This window comes from Peromyscus californicus, unplaced genomic scaffold, assembly GCF_007827085.1.
Source record: "Peromyscus californicus insignis strain IS unplaced genomic scaffold, ASM782708v3 Scaffold_6__1_contigs__length_162567912, whole genome shotgun sequence".
NCBI classification, from domain to species: domain Eukaryota; kingdom Metazoa; phylum Chordata; class Mammalia; order Rodentia; family Cricetidae; genus Peromyscus; species Peromyscus californicus.
The window spans coordinates 35,513,962-35,533,161 of NW_026294584.1; the positions used below are offsets into that span (position 1 = coordinate 35,513,962).

The window sequence follows — 19,200 nt, forward strand, 5'->3', positions numbered from 1 at the left end:
AATGTCAAGCCGACTCCTTCAGCTGGGTGAACTAATGAGCATGTCTACTTTGTTATAAAGGTACACTCAGAATCACACCACTCCCCAGGCCCTAGATCACATGAAAGAGACACTGTAGAATTGTGTCTTGGACCTGAAAATGTTTGAGCCAGTGGGCTGACTCCCAGAATGGCGTACTCTGGTATTGCTCCCAAAGCTCTGACAGGATTCCTGCACAGTGCTGGATCCCTAGAGGAAAATGCAGGCCATCTTCAGCAGACTCATCCCTCTGGCCCAAAACTCTGGGTTATCTTTTATGTATTTTCATGACACACTATACTGCCCACACTTACTGCATCAGACTGTAATTGTGGGTTTACTTGTCTGTTTTGTCAAGTGATTTATGAGCTCTACAACCATGTGACTGACTCAGTGCTAGCCTCACATTTTAACCCAAAACAGTCTCCATATAAATTTCTGAATGAAAAAAAAATTAAACAACCTCTTTAAAGGCTTTACCACAGTTGGCCCTAAGGGGGGAAAAATCAGCTTACGGGACTGAAGCTCTCCATGCCCTCCTCCCAAGCCCAAGATTGCACCCTCTCCAGTTTCCCTTACAAGAAAGGAATGTCTCTATTTCCAGCATTTAGGCCACTTAGGCATCTGTTTGGGATGTTGCTCATCAAATTAATTCACTCAGTAAGTTGTGCTTCGAAAGAAGATCTGGTGCTTTGGGACAGTGGTATAGCAGTGGATGTACATGGTTCCTTCTTGGAGAGGCTCACAGGATAAAGTGAGCTTGAATAAAGGATCCGATTTTCAGAGAGGCCGCTAACCATTAGCCAAAATATTTCTGGATCAGTAACCATACCCTATCATCAACTTGACTTTCTAAAAATTGCAATGTGGTTTTAGGACCTGGTACGTAGTGTACATGCAATAAACACTCATTGGCTAAAGAATGATGGGAGTTTGAGCGGGCTTTGATTGACTGTAGGTGATGCTGAGGATTAGAATCAGCAAATGCTGTCAACGCTTTCCAGAGAGGAGGCTGAGTTGGGGCACCCGCTGAGATGAAACCACCTGAAGAGTTGACTGACATTCCAGACGTCCTCCCGGGAGCAGGTGATAGTTTTAAGAAACATTGTGGGTGGAAGTAGATGAAGCAGGGCTCTTTGCTACCACAGCAAAGCATATTCCAGGCTTCAAAGAGATCTTGGAGACAAAACTCTGGCTAACTGACCTTCCAAAACTACCAGCTGCCAGAACACTTCCTGCTTTTAAAGCACACTTGGCCAAAGCATAAACTGCCAATACCATTTACCTATAATCTCCATTACCGATAATCAGAATTTATCTGGCCTTGGATTTGTCTGCCTGACTCGTTTCTACGATTGTGGAAAGGAGTCTTATTTCTACAAACTTCCATAGGCCTGGGCATGCAGTTATGGCGCGCAGTATTTCTGTTTTTGTCGTTGTTGCTGTTGTTTTCAACCCGTAGCAGGAGCGCAGTGTGAGTTCTTCCTGGGGTGTCAGTGCGCGTCAGAAGGGAAGGGCAGGAACCACCCTCAATCAGTTTGGAATTCCCTTGTCTGCTCTCATTTATTTGTCTCCTTACCATTTTTGCTTGGGATAGACCAGGCTCTCAAAAGCTACAGAAATAAGACAAATGGGAAAAGCCATCACAGAACCCAATTAAAATACGGCAGATTTGATGCTATGCTGAAAACAAATACGTATCTAAATGACGAGCAACACAGCCCTGACAACTTCTCACCTATCCACTCTGCGGCCAAGGAGGACCTCAAGTTAGGTGTCGAAAGATCAGCTTTTTTTTTTTTTTTTTTTTTTTTTTTTTTTTTTTTTTTGTACCAACTGTTGACTTTAAAAAGATAATTCTCCAGGGAGAAGTACAGGAAAGAAAGGCGAGGTGCCCCCCACCCCCATCCTCCACGCGCCTTAATCCTTTTTACTCAGAGGATAAATCCAGATGTGGCTGGGTAAAGCAGCTACATTTTCACCCAAGGATGCTAAGACTGAAATGCCCATCACTTCTTTGCTCTTCAGATTGATTCAGTCTCACAGTGACCTCCTCTAAGGACAATGTGACAGGAGGAAAGGTCATGACACTCCCAGGTCTAGTCAGACAGTCGCGGAGGCTCAGCCCAAGAGCGCCCCCCGCAGAGCCCACTGTTAGCCAATGAGAGATGGAGGTTTCCAGATGGTGAGCTACGGGCCTGCTGCTGGGCCAATCAGGCGCCAGGCGGGGTCGGGGGAGGAGATGCGAGGAGAAGCCTGGGGCGATGGAGACACAGAGACACCAGCAGAAGTTTCTCACCTTGGAATGTGAGGGACGCTCCGGCATCACCAGCTCATATCCACCTCTGCGCGAGAGGACCTTAGGCTCCTTTCTCCACCTCATCCTGCTGGGGCCTGGGGGACTGCTGGTGGTCTCTGTCCTTGCTGCCCTTTTTAATGTTACCTTCCAGGAGAAAGAGAGCAAGGAACAACTGGGTGCTAAGGAACTGACCTCAGGCCCTGCGGGCCTCCGGAGAGAGGGGAAAGGAGAGGAGTGGCCGGGGCTGGGGGACTCCATGCATGGGCCATGGACAGAGCGGCGCTCCTGGCCCTGCCCAGCTTGTGTGCGCTGTGGGCAGCCGTGCTCTCGCTCTTCCCCTGCGGAACCCAGGGCAACTGGATGTGAGTATGGGCTCTGCGGAGGTATGAAGGGTAGGTAGGTGGCCAAAGGGGTGACCCGTGCCAGGGAACTTTCAACTGAGGCCAGGGGAGGAGGAGCCGAGGCCCTCGGACCGCCGACCTAATGCATCTGGGGTAGGGGTGGAGGGCAGGGAGTGGGGGACTTACCGCAGGGGCGCCGTGTCTTACAGGTGGTTGGGCATTGCCTCCTTTGGGGTACCGGAGAAGCTGGGCTGCGCTGGCTTGCCTCTGAACAGCCGCCAGAAGGAGCTGTGCAAGAGGAAACCGTACCTGCTGCCTAGCATCCGCGAGGGCGCCCGCCTGGGCATTCAGGAGTGCAGGAGCCAGTTCCGACACGAGAGGTGGAACTGCATGGTCGCCACCGCCACTGCCACCGCCACCTCCGCCTCGCTCGCCACCAGTCCCCTCTTTGGCTATGAGCTAAGTAGCGGTGAGTCACCGGGACCCTTGGGGTTGGCGGGACATAGAAAGCGACAACTTTTCTGCTAGTGCCTTCGATAGAGTGAATAGTGACTGCACCATCCGGTGCTCGCGAGATCTTCAAATAGAGAAACGGGGGCGACAGGGGCCAGACCCCAGCATGCAGGTGCAGCCCTAGAGAGGGACACCCCAGATCGACAGAGTGACAGTGACACTTAGAGGGGCTGCAGTTCTCTGTCCTTCCCGTGGCCCCTGCCAAAGTTGCAGAAAAACTATGAGTCCCCACCCCGTCGACCCCTCGGACCCCGTGGCGCCCCGCTCCGTGGGTGACCAGCTGGACAAACATGAGGTCTGCAGCCGGGAATGCTGCTGCCGCATCTGCTTTGATTTAAGCAGCTCTGTGTGCACAGAGCTGTAGACAAGTGGCTAATTGAAGGACAGCCTCACGTTTTATTGACTCCTGGAAACACCAGGGTTAGTGCACAATGGTGATTTTTAAAGGGACTGTCACCTGAGCGCGACTTCTTTTGCTTCCCCTGGTTTTTCTGTTCCTTCCATCTCTCCCTAACTGGGCGCATTTTCCGCGGTACGGGAAAGTTCAGTGAAAAAAAAAGTTCTTCCACGTGCGTGGCGTCTTAGCAAGGATAACGGTCCTCGGAGCCAGGATGCTTCCCGGAATATTAGCAGAGTCACAGAGTTTTAGGCCCGAGGCATTGAAAGATGCGCTGTTGTCGTTTTTTAAAGTTCGTTTCCGTTCGTTCGTCCAGAACCTTTGACCAGTCTCTACTCTGTTTTTGCATGCACCTCCCCAGAGCTTCTCCTTCCCAGCTCTGAGTTTTGGCTGACAAGTGCTGCAGATAGAGATCCCTGGCCTGGGGGTTGAGAGTGAAGGGTAAGAGGCTGGAGGAGAAAGAAAGAAAAGTAAGAAAGAAAAAAATGATGTGTCCTAAGCAGTTGCTGGGATGCAGAAGCATTCACTGCTGAAGAGGTTTATTGGACAATGGGCGTGAGTGAAACTGTTTCTATTCCAATCTAAACATCTGGAAAGAAAAAAAAAAAGCTCGCCTGCTGAGTCCTTTCTACTTTATTTTATGAATGTCTTAATGGGACTTTGATTTCAAAGATTTTAACGCCAACTCTACTGACAGAGTGCAAAATGCAACTGTTTCAAAATAGGATACTTTGCCACAACAATTCGACTTTTTGCAAGTCTGCAATTATCTTCTTTCCGTTAGTTTTATGACTATAAGGTTAGCTGTGCTGCATAAAATGTTAGCTTCTTAGTATCAGTGATCTTCATTATATTCTCCCCTTTTCAAATCATATCTCTAATGTGAAAGGAATGGAATATTTACCAACCAATTGTCTTGATTTTTGTTAATTTTAGCTTGCATTCTGACTCATCTTGTCTATTCAAAGAAAAATCACATCAAAATTTTCCATTTTTATTTTGTGACTGCAGCCCACTTTGAAAAAAAGATAAGGAATCTGTTTCCCTTTTGGTTCCCATTTACATTGTCCATGCAAAGGATTTACATTCAGCATATACTAATGAGCTACTACTGTCTGAAATACTAAGACAGGTACTATTGAGGGTTACACATTTTAAAAACAAGCATGAATTTTAATATATGAGGAGAGTGGGTGACAATATGGCATGTGACATTCCATAATATGGAATCCTGAAAAATAATGCTGTTTTTTTCTTAAGTCTAAAATAGTAGGTTTCCTTTATTTCAATAATTCCAATATTCATTCATTACGGCATCCATTGTGAACACTTGAAAAACTGATTGCCTCCTAGGACAGTGAGTGAGAGGCTTTATGACTGAATTTCAGCAGATAATGACGGCTCTGCAATTTATCAAATGTTTTCTCCCTAGGCACCAAGGAGACAGCTTTCATTTATGCCGTCATGGCTGCAGGACTGGTGCACTCTGTAACCAGGTCATGCAGTGCCGGAAACATGACAGAATGTTCCTGTGACACCACCTTGCAAAATGGTGGCTCACCAAGTGAAGGCTGGCACTGGGGGGGATGCTCCGACGATGTCCAGTATGGCATGTGGTTCAGCAGAAAGTTTCTAGATTTCCCCATCAGCAACACCACAGGAAAAGAGAGCAAAGTACTGCTGGCCATGAATCTGCACAACAACGAAGCGGGAAGGCAGGTACGTACTGGAGAATCGAGTAAGACGCCAACGTCATCGGGTAACTAGTACTTGGGGTCAGTGCTTCTGGGTGAATCCATGCCAATGATTTTAAAACCAAACACTGCCAGTATAAGAAATAAATAGGTATGTATCATTTCATGAGTGTGTATTGACTGCGTTGGTAAGCTCTCTTAGGGAATGTGCAACCACTATTTATATTTTTTTTGGTAAAGCAAACGTTTTATGTAAAATTGTTAATTTTATAAAGTTCATTTAAGACTATAAAAGAATATGAATATAAAGCTATGGCTGTATTAAAGGTAAAGACATTTTAAAATATAGCTATATTAAAGATAGGTTGAGAGGAGATGAATGTAAGGACCTAGCACCTAGTCAACTCCTTTATGAATTCTGGTTTTAAAATTGTTTCTTAACAAGAAATATGTGTGTACCCTACTTAGTTTTTATATGTTTACATTACTGACTATTGGTACAATAAAGTTTGGATTCTAAAACACTGTTGAATTGTTTGGCAATTCACGGTACCTTTCCTAAAAGACTGTAACATTTTTATGAATACATATTTTCTGCCGTAATAAACTTTTCAAGACACATATTATTTTGAATTTCCAATAACCTGTCAGGGTCCCAATGTTGTTGTCACAATCTGCCACATCCTCCTGAAGTAAATTCAGACAATTTGCAGCATCTCTTAGGAATAGTTAAAGTATATGTTGCATTTGTTTTTTTACATTTTTTGGCAAGTGAATAATGGGGCTCATTCACAATGCTTGGAAGTCCTAGCCAGTTTTGTTTAACTGCCCTCATTTAAAATACAAAAAGCCAGAAGACTCAGTCAAATATCACCCGTAACTCCTCAAGTTTTCATTTACAGTTCTGTTCAACTTGAATATGCAGTTCAAAAAGGCAAAATAGAACAGAAGAAAATCAATGAATAGGTTACGCAAGTTTTCCCTACTTTTATTTAGGAGCGTCAGAAAAGTTATTTGATTTCACGAACATTGCTCTTATTCTGCACCACAGTTAGGTATATACCTTTTTTTCCCTTGGGGTTTTTCATTGTGAAAGTAAGAATGAGATGTTGATTGAATTTAAATAAAGAAATATTTATTATGTATAGCATTTTAATATGAAAGAAGGAAATGCAATTAGCATATGTTCTTTTAAGCTCTAGCATTAAGCTCAAGGAAAACATCAGGGTACACCAAATCACTATATTTGTTTAAAAGTTGAGAAAACAATTACTTAAGTATTCATTATTCATCACTCTTAAAAGGTTTAATAGTGATTTAAAAATTTAACCAAAAAACAAAACTCAGAAGTTCATCTTATGATTAACTCTTAAATAAATATCGTTGTGTCTGAGCTTATGAAAACCTAAAACATGTGTATTAAAGAAAATTTAGTTTTATTAATAACATCAGTTTTATTACATCTTATGTGTTTTCAAATTAGGTAGCTATATTTGGCTCTATCATTTTTAATATTGGTCTTAAACAGTTATTTACATTTTGATTTTGGTTTTTTGATCTGCATCAATTTTAATACAATATACTATTGGCTAGGGAAAAAAACCTCAATTTCTCCATTTTACATAGATTTTTGCTATTTTTCTGTATTAGCAAAGAACAATTCAGCCCATACAGAGGTGCACATTTTGTGCAAATTTCAGCTTCTCTTACTGAAGCTTTTGCCTCACATTGTTCTAGATGGAATCCTAAAATATTACAAAACATTTACCTGGTTATTTTGAGGGTAATACATGGGTGTTTTTGTTAGTCTTTTCTTGGGAAGTATTCTAATTCAAAATATTTTCATATTTTTCTTTCCACTGCTAGCTTTAAAAAAAAAAGTCTAAATAAACAAAAAGGAGGTTTCTCTGACACGGACAAGAAACCGATTCAATTTTTAATATTGGCCATTATGATTTTGATCTGTCAGGCATATTTGTCTGAGTAAAGTTTAAGGTCTGCATTCAATTGAGTTGGTTTTTCTAGTCTCAAAATCCCAAACTCAAAATGTAGGAAAGCGTTCAGAGAAATGTGGGTACTGGCGCTTAGTAGCACTGTGAGCAGGATAGATGATTTTCTAACCACTGACCTTAAATACTCTGATTCCCACTTGGTTTCTGACACCATTCCTAAAGTTATGACTCCAAGAATAATGTTGCTGGGCGGTGATTGGCTACGAGAATGATGTGATGTCTTCCAGGGGCAGAACTTCTGGGAATAATGTGACTTGGAATATTTATGGGTATTTCTTTTGGTGTGCTTAAAATATTTCCATTCTTACCATGTCTACCTCATAAACTTTTAAGTTTTCCTACCCCATAATTTGTTTTATTATGAGTAACTCAACAAAGTGGGAAGGGCAGACCCCAAATTTTCATTGACCTGTTTCAAGAATATTTATAAGTAGTTGAACAACACAACTGTGTTTTGCTTTTCAGCAGGTTCAAATGTATTTTGGGATAGAAAGGGACAAAATGGGTCAGAGGAATAGGAATCCTTCACACACACCCATCCAATCTTAACTCACAGAGTTTTTAAGTTAAACAGATCCTCCAATGGCAGACAGGATGAAATGTTGGTTACAGAATGTGGTCATTCCTAGTAAAGTTTGGATAAAGCAAAATGTAGAAAACAGTCTCTGCCCACAGCATTACCTTTGACTCAAAATTGTGAGGCAATTAGTCCTTAAATCATTTCTTACGCGGCATCTGTTTTTGCACTGAGTTCCAATGATACGTTTTCCCATTTCACTTCATTAGAAACATATCGACCCAAAACTTCCATGAGGAACCCTGTAGATTAAATACCACCTTCCTAATTGCTCTCCCATAGTTTTACACTATTCCACCAAAGTGCGCACATCTGTTTGCAATAGTTAACAAAACATTCCTCTGTTGACGTCGTTATAAACCTTAACAACTCAACTAGAGGAGAGAGAGGAATTTTCCCATAACCACACACAATTCATTCGGTTGCTATTCTCTTTTCCAGTTACCAGAAAACATCAGAGCCACCACTGCGGCTCACACTAGCTTTTTAACATTAATTAAGAACCCTAGCAGAAAAGATGCAGAATACACATTTTGGAGAGTTCTTGGAATATTTTTAAATACACTTATATTTTCCACTTTCGTTTTTCTGTTTTTCTAACATTATCTTGCTGAGTTATGAAGATTTTATATCATATATCACCAATTTATGTAAGACAAGTGTCTTAACCACATTGTTTATTTTTCTATAAAATTGGAATCACAACTAAGTATCTGTTCATTAACTATATATTAAGTGAAAAGAATTTCTTGCTATAAAACCAGATCAAGTACATGATTTATGAAAATGTGCTCTAAGAAACACTAACGTCGGCAAAGTTAAACCCTGTGTGTATGTGTCTATCCCGAAACTCCACATTTCATAAAATTCTCCAAGCAGCAACTAGATTGCTCCACTTTAATTCTGAGTTATATCCTTGGAGTATTATGGGGACATCGTCATTCAAATTGTATGTGGAATGCTTGAGATTCTTCTTCTTGAAGTTCATTTATATATATAAATTCTGGGGTAGAAAAATAATATATGTCACATCTATTAAAAAAATATTATCTTCTTCTACTTCTGCTCTGGCCACTTTTGATCAAAAGTCATAGAACTAAAAGCTTAAAAACATAATACTGGAAAATTATCAACTCCAATATTTAAAAAGAATTGTTTTCTAGAGTAAGAAAATCCTTCAAACTTCTAGTATAAGCTTAGTAGGTGACAAATTGAATTTGCAAGCCTCTTTTTATTCTTTCAAATTGTGCAGCAGTTTGGTGGACTCATGCTGTTTGGGGGAGTTATGATGAAGCTGGAGGAGAGTCCTGCTGGCTCAAGGTCTTCCAGGACCACTGACCCTCCGACAATGTCTTTTCTTCACGAGGGTGATTTTTGTTCCTCTTCCTCCTCAGGTTAACCACTGAGGATGAGTTAAAACCACTTGTGTGAGTGAGTGCGGTGTCATTGAAACTGCGTCTACTCTGTCTCTTGCGCTTTGCAAACCAACAGCGCCCATGTCTGAACTGGTTAAAAAAAGGAAGTTGGGCTCTCAGTCATGATCAGGAGGGAAGGCAGCTTTAAATCACTGAGTGATGACTATCAGGAACGCTGATCTGGTTTAAACACACACTTGCTCTCGGGTCTGGGGCTTCTCGGACAATTTATTTTATTACCTACGTTGATTGAGCTCTTTCCCTCCCCCCATATCCTTTGGCACTTAAAATATGAACAAAGGTGGCCAGACTGCATTGTTTTTAAACATTTGTCTGCACATAGACCTCTTAAAGAAACAAGGCTTTTGTGAATAACAAAAACCATGAATCAGGTCATCTTCGTGTCGTACTTTATGTAATAAAGTTCTTGTGGCACCATAGGGTGTTTTTGCCCTGTGTTGTTAGGAAATAGACACATTTATTAGTTTTGAAGTTTTGTGAATAAAAATAGTTATGTCCTATGTTCTAGGAAGGACAGGATTTAATGCTGTTCTATTGATTGTTTTAAATGCTACTAAGTATTAAAAATTGTACAAATCAATATCACATGTTCTCATTTAAGGCTGCAACACAATATTACTTGTTTGAAATAGTCTGTGTGGTTAGACTGTTCAGAGAATGTTAGAAAATGCCATTCTGCAGATATATCAATAGTAATAAAGTCTTGGTTATTTTGTAGTTTTGATAAGAACTGTAAGTGGAATTTAAACTTCTTTCATGACAGTATATGCATAATTTTCAAGTTGTTGAATGGGTAGCTTCATTTTTCATTTGCCCAGCATGTTGACAGAGTGTCAACTCTACAACTAATCCTGACGATTTATTCATCTGCTCTGCCATCGTCTGGGGACTGCAGGAAGCAATATTGACATGTAAGAGGTTAGAGACCTAAAATTTTAGAACTCTCTAGATTGTTATTGAAAATTTCATCTTAACTTTTACTCTAACTTTATCAAGGACAGGAGCATATAGACCTTCCCACACCTCAAACAATGGGCTGGTACAAGTGTGTGTAAGCTTGGTTAGTGCTCCAGGTTGGATAAACTGAGCTCAGCACTTAGAAATGAATCTAAAATTACATAAACATGGCCGTCTTTTCCTTTTCTTCAGGAAAGTTCCCACTCTGCAGCCTAGGCTGGCCTGGGCTCACTATGTTGCCCAGGCTAGCCTCAAGTTCACAGCCTTCCTGCCTCAATCTACCAAAGGTTGTGATTATAGGCACTTTATTCTCTTTCTAGTTTTTGGGTTAATATAATGCTATTGATCCAGTAAGGATAGGAGCTATGTTTTCAATTAATTTTCCAGAAAAGCGGAAGAACTTGTCAGCAGCCGCTGCACCGTGGCTCCTTCTCCCTTAGATGCTCTAACTTGAGGTAGGGTTTCTTGTGTGGTCTGTGGCCAGGGCATAGCATGTTCTCACTCCCCTTTACCCCCTGACGTAATTAACTCTATAGTTAATTATAGATCGAACCTAGGAAGACTTAATAGAGTCAACCAACAGGTGTTGTCGCCGCAGGGTGCCACCTTATCATATAGGCAGCTCACTCCAGCCAATCAGATTCCACGGGTTTGAGAACTGGTTACTAGGAAAACTCTTCTGATGTTTCTGTGTGTACTGTGAAAGTCATGTCAACTACCCTGTTAGTGCTTTGCATGATAATCACCTGGGGCTCTGGTTTAAAATGTAGTTTTCATTCTGTATATCTGGCTTAAGAGCAGGGTTGTCAACATTTCTTACAAGGGATGCTGGAGCTGGTGGTCCATGAACCATACTTTGAATGGCAAGACTTTAAGTGGTATCAGAAACATACAGGCAAGCACCAGCATCCTTCCTCACCACCAAACGCTTGAGGTATTAGAAATAAGAGTACTTTTCCCTACGAGATTTCAGATCATCTTTGGTAAGTAGTAAAAGTGGCTGTCCTGATAGTAAAATTTATTTTACAGTTTTTATGTAACTATTTATTTAGTATAGGGAGTTATGCCATGGTGCACGTGTGGTGCCATGCGGGGAACTGGTTCTCTCCTTGTAACATGTGGTTTCCCAGGGTTCCAACTCAGGTCTTCAGGCTTGGCAGCACTCAAGGGTAGCCCACTGTCCTGTACCACCCCTAGTGTTTTTAATGTAGTATGGGAAAGTTTTCTATGGAGACTCAAAACATTTAGACAGAAATAAATGACAAAATATTTAAACTCTAAACAACCTTAAAGATGGTTTATGTTCAAGCCATCATTTTTACGGAGGAAAGAGCAAGAAACTCGGGTGGCTAGGTTAACTGTTTCTGGTGTTGAATGAAAAACAGCACAAATGACATCTGAACACAATCCTTGTCGGTTTTAGGCTGTCGCCAAGTTGATGTCTGTGGACTGCCGCTGCCATGGAGTTTCTGGCTCCTGTGCTGTGAAAACCTGCTGGAAAACTATGTCTTCTTTTGAAAAGATTGGGCATTTTTTAAAGGATAAATATGAGAACAGCATCCAGATTTCAGACAAAACCAAGAGGAAAATGCGCAGGAGAGAAAAAGATCAGAGACAGACACCCATTCACAATGACGACCTGCTGTACGTTCATAAGTCTCCCAACTACTGTGTGGAGAACAAGAAACTGGGTATTCCTGGGACCCAGGGCAGAGAGTGCAACCGTACATCCGGAGGTGCGGATGGCTGCAACCTCCTCTGCTGTGGCCGAGGCTACAACACCCACGTGGTCAGGCACGTGGAGAGGTGTGAGTGTAAGTTTATCTGGTGCTGCTACGTCCGCTGCAGGAGGTGTGAAAGCATGACTGACGTCCACACTTGTAAGTAACCTCTCCATCCAGCCTAGCATGAGACTCCGCAGTAGCAACCAACGGTTGCAATCTGGAGGGCGCCCCCTACTGTGCAGGGCTGGAGAAGTCACTGCGTGCAACGCAATTGCAGATCCCTGGGCCAGTCTGCGATTTCTTCTTTCTGAGAAACATCCAATCACAAGATGATGTGAGGACTGCCTGGGATTCTAACGTTGAAAAGGTTGGCAGTCACCTTTGGATGGTTTTGGGAATAGATATTGACATATAGGGAACATCAATCTGTCCCCTAAGCAATAGAAAGAGAGAGAGGGAGATAGCAAGGGAGGGAAGGAGGGAGAGAGAAGAAAGGAAAGGAAAAGAAAAGAAGAGAAAGGAAGAAAGAAAGCAAAAAGCCCTTATCCCAGAGACCTGGTCCAGGCTTAGGATAAGGGCCTAGACCAGGGACACAGACAGAGAAATCAGTCATGGTGCTTGCACAGCTATCATTTTTTTTTTAAAAGACATCTCTTAAAGGAGCAAGGAACAGTATACACGATTTGCAGTTTTCCTCAGTATTTTGATAGAATTAATTATACTAAGTGTTTGTGCATAGACAGAAGAGGCTGGAAATGAACTATGGGACAGGGGCTTGCTTTATGCTTTCCCAGACTGCAGAAGAAGAGCCACTGGAAAGAATCCTCACTAAGAGATACAATGTCCCTTTAAAGTATTTTTAAAGATGTTAAGTAATGAAAAAAATCAAAATGTAAGAAGTGAAGCATGAATTGGATTTTTAAGTGCCTTTAACCAAGAGGATTCGTCTAAGGAGTGAAAGGAAAAAAAAACTCTGTAAAGTTCATCTCACTTTTAATCTTTAGATTAAATTATGCTTTTGTTGTAGACCGGTTTCTACCATTAAAAATTCAGCTGTGAAATACTGGGAGATGAGATTCTTAAAAAGATATGAGAAAAATGGGAGAAAAGAGATAAAGCCCCTTAATTATGTAAAGACAGTATTTTGTATAGTATTTTTGCTTTAAAAGTTTTATAATTTGTAAATATAGTATTTAACTTATGTGACATATACTAAGAATTAAAGACATTTATTGTTAAAGTCTTAGAGTGCTAGAATAATAAGGTTATGTCAAGAAGTAAGAATAGTCTTCTTTTTCATACCACTAATTCTTTCTAACAACATTGAAAAGGAAGATAACTGAGGCAGTTGCCTGGATGTGTATTTCTTGCCAAAATGACAGCTTTCTTTCTTCTTTTAAGAAAAACAAAACTGTTTTTTTCCTTGGTTTTTCAAGACAGGGTTTCTCTGTGTATCCCTGATTGTTTTGAAAATGACAGTTTTCTATGCCATAGATTAAAGTATGTTATAAAATATTAAAGATTGTGTTATTTTGATAGCCAGATAACTGAATTCTCTTTTCAACCTTCTCTCTGCTTTGTTATAATAAATTTCATAGTAAAGGTATTAGTTGGGAAGAGGAATCTAAGCCAGAATAATGGTGAACTTGATACCCTGGGTATTTATTATATTTTATGTAACATATATTTTACGTAATGTTGCCTTTCCATTTGAATGTTGAGTGCTGTTTTTCTTTTTTCTTTTGGATCAAAGCCAAGGTCTCGTGTTTGCTAAGCAAGTGCTCTACCACTGAGCTAAATCCCCAACCCCTCTGTCTTGTTTTAATATCATATATATATATATATATATATATATATATATATATATACGTTTATATTTCACAAGATACCTAGTGAAACATCACAGGGCTGTATTTAAGGTTATATTTTATGTAAATGTTTACATTTTCACACTTTGTTAAATAATTTAGAATTATATGGAAAAATAGTTTTTCTAAGCTCAGAATGGACACAAGAAATAATATTTTTTATTAATAAGGTATTTATGAAAGATTTTAATCTATTTCCTATTATTTTTTTAAACCAATATTGAGCAACAATTTGAAAAGCAAACCTATGGAAGATATCTCAAATTCTGTTGTTAAAAAAAATCAAGACTGAACATTTCATTGTGACCCTTAAAGTCTAACAGTGACCATTTGCTTAAGAGAAATATGGACATGGCAAATGAACAAATGCCATGCTAATTTGAAAGAATTGCTCCCATTCCTTGTTATTCTCTGACTATAATGTGGGGTGAGGTACTCTCATGCTCTTTTTGCAAAGTAACTAATTTATCTGCACTGAAAATAATCACTCTTTTACTTTAAAAGAGAAAGACTATAGGGCATTAACTGCTTACCCTACTTACTAGAAAACTTCTCGTATTATGCTATCAGCTGACTGAGAATCAGTCAACCTCTGATTCACTAACAGCTGGTAACTCCAGCCATTGCTTTAAAAACCCAACGCCCACTTGGCTGACTTTTCGAGGATACCAAGGAGGGATTTCTCACTCCCATGCTGGCTCTAGATTCTCTACCTTCTTACCTTTGACACCACCCCTGCAATTATCCTTCAGTTTTTCACCTATCTATCTTTATGTTGCAAATAACAACAAAGGCAGACTAGACTGACTTAGACATTAAAGGAACCATGCTCACTCAGAAATTGAAAATTTCACAATTTTAACTCAATCGGAGGTAGCGTTATCAGTAAGTGTCCACCATGGTCCTTAGGTTCAGGTCTCCCCATTGCTTTCAGCTGATTTCTGCCACTGTCCTGAATGCCAGGCTCTGGAGCTGTGTGCCTCAAATTCTTGCAACCCTGGCAGTTCCATCTCTGCTTCTCTTGGTCACATGGCCACCACATTTGCAAACCTTACCTTCTAGGGAAAAACAGAGGTCATTTTCTTGTTTTGTACACCAAAGATAGGGGCAAGTTTCCTTCCCAGAAGGTCGGGCAAAGATTTGAGTTGATGTTAGCATTGACTGGTTAAACGTGCATATATCTAAGCCGAGTTAGGGGTGGGCAACAGGTGCTCTTTCTTATCTGTCTAGTGACAACCTGAGTCCAGCAGTAAGTTTGGACTCCAACTCCTTCAGGCAGTTTGAGAGTAGAGAGGAGAGGATTATGTGTAGAGGAAAACCAGGGTATTAATTTGCCCGGAAAGGGACCAAGAATGACCACCATGCCTAGTTCTAGTGATGTGTTGGCAGTGTCTGGCCTCACACAGAACTTACAGCCACACAGAGCAAACCCAAAGACTGTGGCCTATGTCTGTGGGAGCAGTTCCACTAAGGTATTATTTTTCAACTGAAGAGTTTAAGCTTTTTTTTTCTGATTTGGTACTTATAAGAGACAATGGATCATCTTAAAATCAAATTAAGGAAAAATAAACCAGGTATGGTGGCACACACCTTTAATTCCAACACTCAAGAGGTGGAGGCAAGCAGATCTCTGTGCATTCCAAGTCAGCCTGGTCTATATAGAGAGTTCCAATCTAGCCAGGGCTACATGGTGAGACTCTATCTTTAAAAAAAATAAAATAAAAAATAACAAAAACAATAACATCTGTAACCTCTGCTTTAGGAATATGGAAAGCATTTCTCTGATATCAGTACACTATAGAACCTATTCATTCTTTTGAGTATAAACAAACACAGTATTCCCTACTCCCAATTTGGATGCTATTTGCTTAGTTCCATAGTTTAAGGAACTATACATGATACCAAGAATAAGGACATGTCATTATATATGTTTACATGCCCTGATATGACATGTCCTTGCAGCTTTAGAACCATGTGATACTCACAGTACATATTTTGGAAACACACATTTTCTGACGCATTGTTAGTACTGACATGAACAGTTATTTCTACTGTTAAGATCAGTACTGAACATTCAACTGTGACCCTTAAGATTCAACCAAATTATTATTTACTAAATGAGAGGCATAGAAGCACAAGGGCCGACTCTTTGTGGGTTGCTAGTTTTCGTATCACCTCCCATAAGTGCTCAAAGACTGGAAAACAAGCCACTAGTTAATTAGTTCCTTAACTCAGAGCGCTATGATCTGCTAAGCTATTCTGATGAAAGAAAAGTTCAAATTCTTTCTCTAAGTACCACAAATAATCCCCAAGACAAGCCTTTCTAAGGAAAGTCAAGTTGTATTGCTTCTTGTTTTAATTTCAATTTTACTATGCTGCAAGTGTAAGACGTCTTGGCTAAAGAGCAGGGCTGTGTCAAAGCATGAAAGGGGATATAGGGGATACCAGAGAAAGATGGGAGAGACTCATTTCCTTTGAACGAAAATATAACTTTAGTAAACACCTTGATAGCATTTGTTGTAGTACTGTCATGGGTCAAAATTAATATCATTCATATACATACATATATATGTATACATGTATTAAATTTCATTCATTCATATATTTATATGTGCATGTGTATGAATACACACACACACACACACACATATTCTTCACAATTCCATAAATTAGACACCATTACTGTGGCTCCATTTCTCAGATGAGGGAGGTAAGCATAATAACTGTCAGTCAAGCAGCCAACCATGCTCACACAGGATGGACCAGTGGCATCTGTGCCATCCACAGCCACGGTGTTACTGTACATCTCCCAGTATCCAAACCATCAGTGGACTAGGTTTACATCATGTCAAGACTTTGAGGGCTCTGTAAATAGAGTCAAATTACAGATGTTTCTTCATAGTTTGGTTATATAAACTTGGTTAAGGAGTTCAAGGTGATTGAAGCTAGCCTCTATTTTAGATCCCAACAGCACTAACAGTTGGAATACTCAAGAAGCTATCAATCTTCCAAGAAGAAATGACTTGAGGAAATAACAAAGCAATTTATGTCAGCATAAAATAAATACACCCTTGCTGATGTGGTTAGGGCCAACTGCTTCACAAGGCATTCTTTTTAGAAAATGGGTAACATTTGTCGTTTGTAATGGTTTACCTTCACAAAGTAAAACTACCAGAAGCAGATTTGTACCAGGTTAAAGCATTGAAAAGAAATGCTAGAGAAATTAGCCCTCTGAGTGATTCTAAGAGAGCACAGCAGTAAATATGAATTGAGTCGACACAAACAAATGTTCGTATGTGTCTTTTGAATGAGCACAGTAAGTGGAAGCCTCTGATTTGTAAGAATTGGAAGCAAAATGTCGCGGGATAAAGACAGTCTATTCTTCATTAAATGGCTGGTCTAGCACCAGGGGTGACTGACCTCCACAGCAGCTGAGAAACATTAGTAACAACCTGACAGCTGTGGTCATACTCTATAGATACATCTATATAGGTTTATCTGCCTAGTTCTGGTATCTATGATAAGAAAAGGTAAACCTGTGTCCCTGTTGAGTCTTTCTGATGAGCAAAGGCCATCACCGTGTTTTACTGAATATTTCAATACAACTTAAACTCTAAGGCAAGCAGAGGGGACACACAAATTAAATCAATGATCTCCTTTTTCTCAGTACATAATCTCCACTCTTCACTAGTTCTATGCACTACCATTCCCACATCTTAAGCTCTCCAGAAAACTAATATTTGCTCTACTCAAGCTCTTTGGGCAAAAAAAAAAAAAAAAAGCATACTTTAAGACTGCAAAATGGGAAAACTGAAGTCAATGGGATGGATGGATACATAGTCTCTGACATTCCTTCCATTTAATGAGTATAGGTCTAGGATGATTTCACAAAACCAAATCTCATTATTTTGAGAAATTCTTCCTTTTGCCAACTTAAAAATGTTTTCTCTCTTCAAATAACCAACCTATTATTTCTCAAGATACTACTTTAAATTTCATTGACTTAATATAGAAACCTCAAAATTCTATTTGCCACAATACCTCCCACTGTGTTCCATATCCAACATGCCCTGGGATTTAGAACCATAGGGAACCTACTCCAGAATACTTCCATAATAATAGAATTTTGACAGTATTTGCAAAATACATAATTGACCACTCATGTTGACCAAGAGTTTCCAATTTTATTCACTTATCTGGTATCTCACATCTTCTACCTGCTGAAGAGCAGAAAATCATTGGGGGCAGAGCACATTCTCTAGAGCAGGGACCTAGATCCTATTCCTCCCAGCTAAGGAAACTCACCAACTGAACGTCCTACACTGGAGTCTTGGACTTCCCAACTTACCAGCACTACTGACTACTGGCTTGACCATGAACTGAACATATCCAGATGACAGCGTCCAACACGATTCACTCTTAAATCTTTCCCATGCTCAGAACTGAACTCTCAAGACATTCTTGCTGTTCATTTCTGTTCTTGTCAAAGGATGAAGGTCTCAAATCAGGTCCCCAATAAACAGAACTAAACCTAAGCACAGTAGTGTTGGAGCTGAACTTGAAAATTATTCAGATTTCCATGTTAATGTCATCATGCATAAACAAATCAAAATGCAAAACTTGACATTTAGTTTTAAGGTAAGACACTGAGATTCGCATTGGACTCAGTTAAAACCTGAGTCCCAGGAGTGAGTATTAACCCTTCTCTGCTTGAAGGGATGTCTTTACAGAAGACATTTGTTTCGTAGTAGGCATACAATGGGCCATCATATTTCACTGCTGAGCTACAGCTGATGAAGAAAGCCAGGACTTGACAGAGATTTCACTTGTCCCTAGGTTGAGTTTGTTCATATTAAGCTGTATCCAGTGGTACCAGTCTCCCAGGCAAGGTAAAGCACACTTGAATGGTAGTTAACACATTGTGGAAAATGTACTTGGAAATCCCCCAAAGCAAACAATAATAGCAATAATAATAGTGTCAAAGTCCCCACTTAAGATTCCTCCTTTGCCTAGACCATCCTGATGGCAAGAACCTTCTTCATAGGCCCTTCTGAGCAAGAGGCAAATGCTAGTGAAACCGCAACTGAGCCCCCTTGTCTCCTTATCTATCCCTGATGCTCTCCCGCCGCCCTACAGCCAGTTGTTAGGAGCGGGGACCAAGGGCTGTGTTCCCTACAAGGTTCCTCACACTTTCATCCATAGCTAGCCTGGTAAGCAGAGCCCCCCCCCTTTTTTTTTAGATTTGAAATACCATATAGCAAGAAATTAAATCTTGGATTTTGCATGTGACATGGCCTTTGGTATTCTGAGTAATGAATGAGATAGATAGAATGTGAAAGTCAGTCGGAGCCTTGGGAGATCAAG

The 19,200-nt window shown here is 40.3% G+C and overlaps 1 protein-coding gene across 1 annotated transcript; it reads left to right on the plus strand.

The window, feature by feature from the left end:
- Positions 1-2,256: 2,256 nt before the first annotated feature.
- Wnt16 (Wnt family member 16) lies at positions 2,257-13,488 on the plus strand. Its single transcript, XM_052721311.1, has 4 exons — positions 2,257-2,679; positions 2,868-3,127; positions 5,001-5,287; positions 11,668-13,488. The coding sequence occupies exons 1-4, from the start codon at positions 2,585-2,587 to the stop codon at positions 12,130-12,132; spliced, it is 1,107 nt and encodes a 368-aa protein (XP_052577271.1). The 5' UTR covers positions 2,257-2,584; the 3' UTR covers positions 12,133-13,488.
- The last annotated feature ends 5,712 nt before the right edge of the window (positions 13,489-19,200 follow it).

Bases quoted from the DNA above. Each gene is read 5' to 3' on its own strand.
- Wnt16 (XM_052721311.1), top strand. From the start codon at position 2,585: ATGGACAGAGCGGCGCTCCTGGCCCTGCCCAGCTTGTGTGCGCTGTGG. The intron at 3,128-5,000 runs GTGAGTCACCGG...TTTTCTCCCTAG, and splicing joins TGGCTATGAGCTAAGTAGCG to GCACCAAGGAGACAGCTTTC. The intron at 5,288-11,667 runs GTACGTACTGGA...TGTCGGTTTTAG, and splicing joins ACAACGAAGCGGGAAGGCAG to GCTGTCGCCAAGTTGATGTC.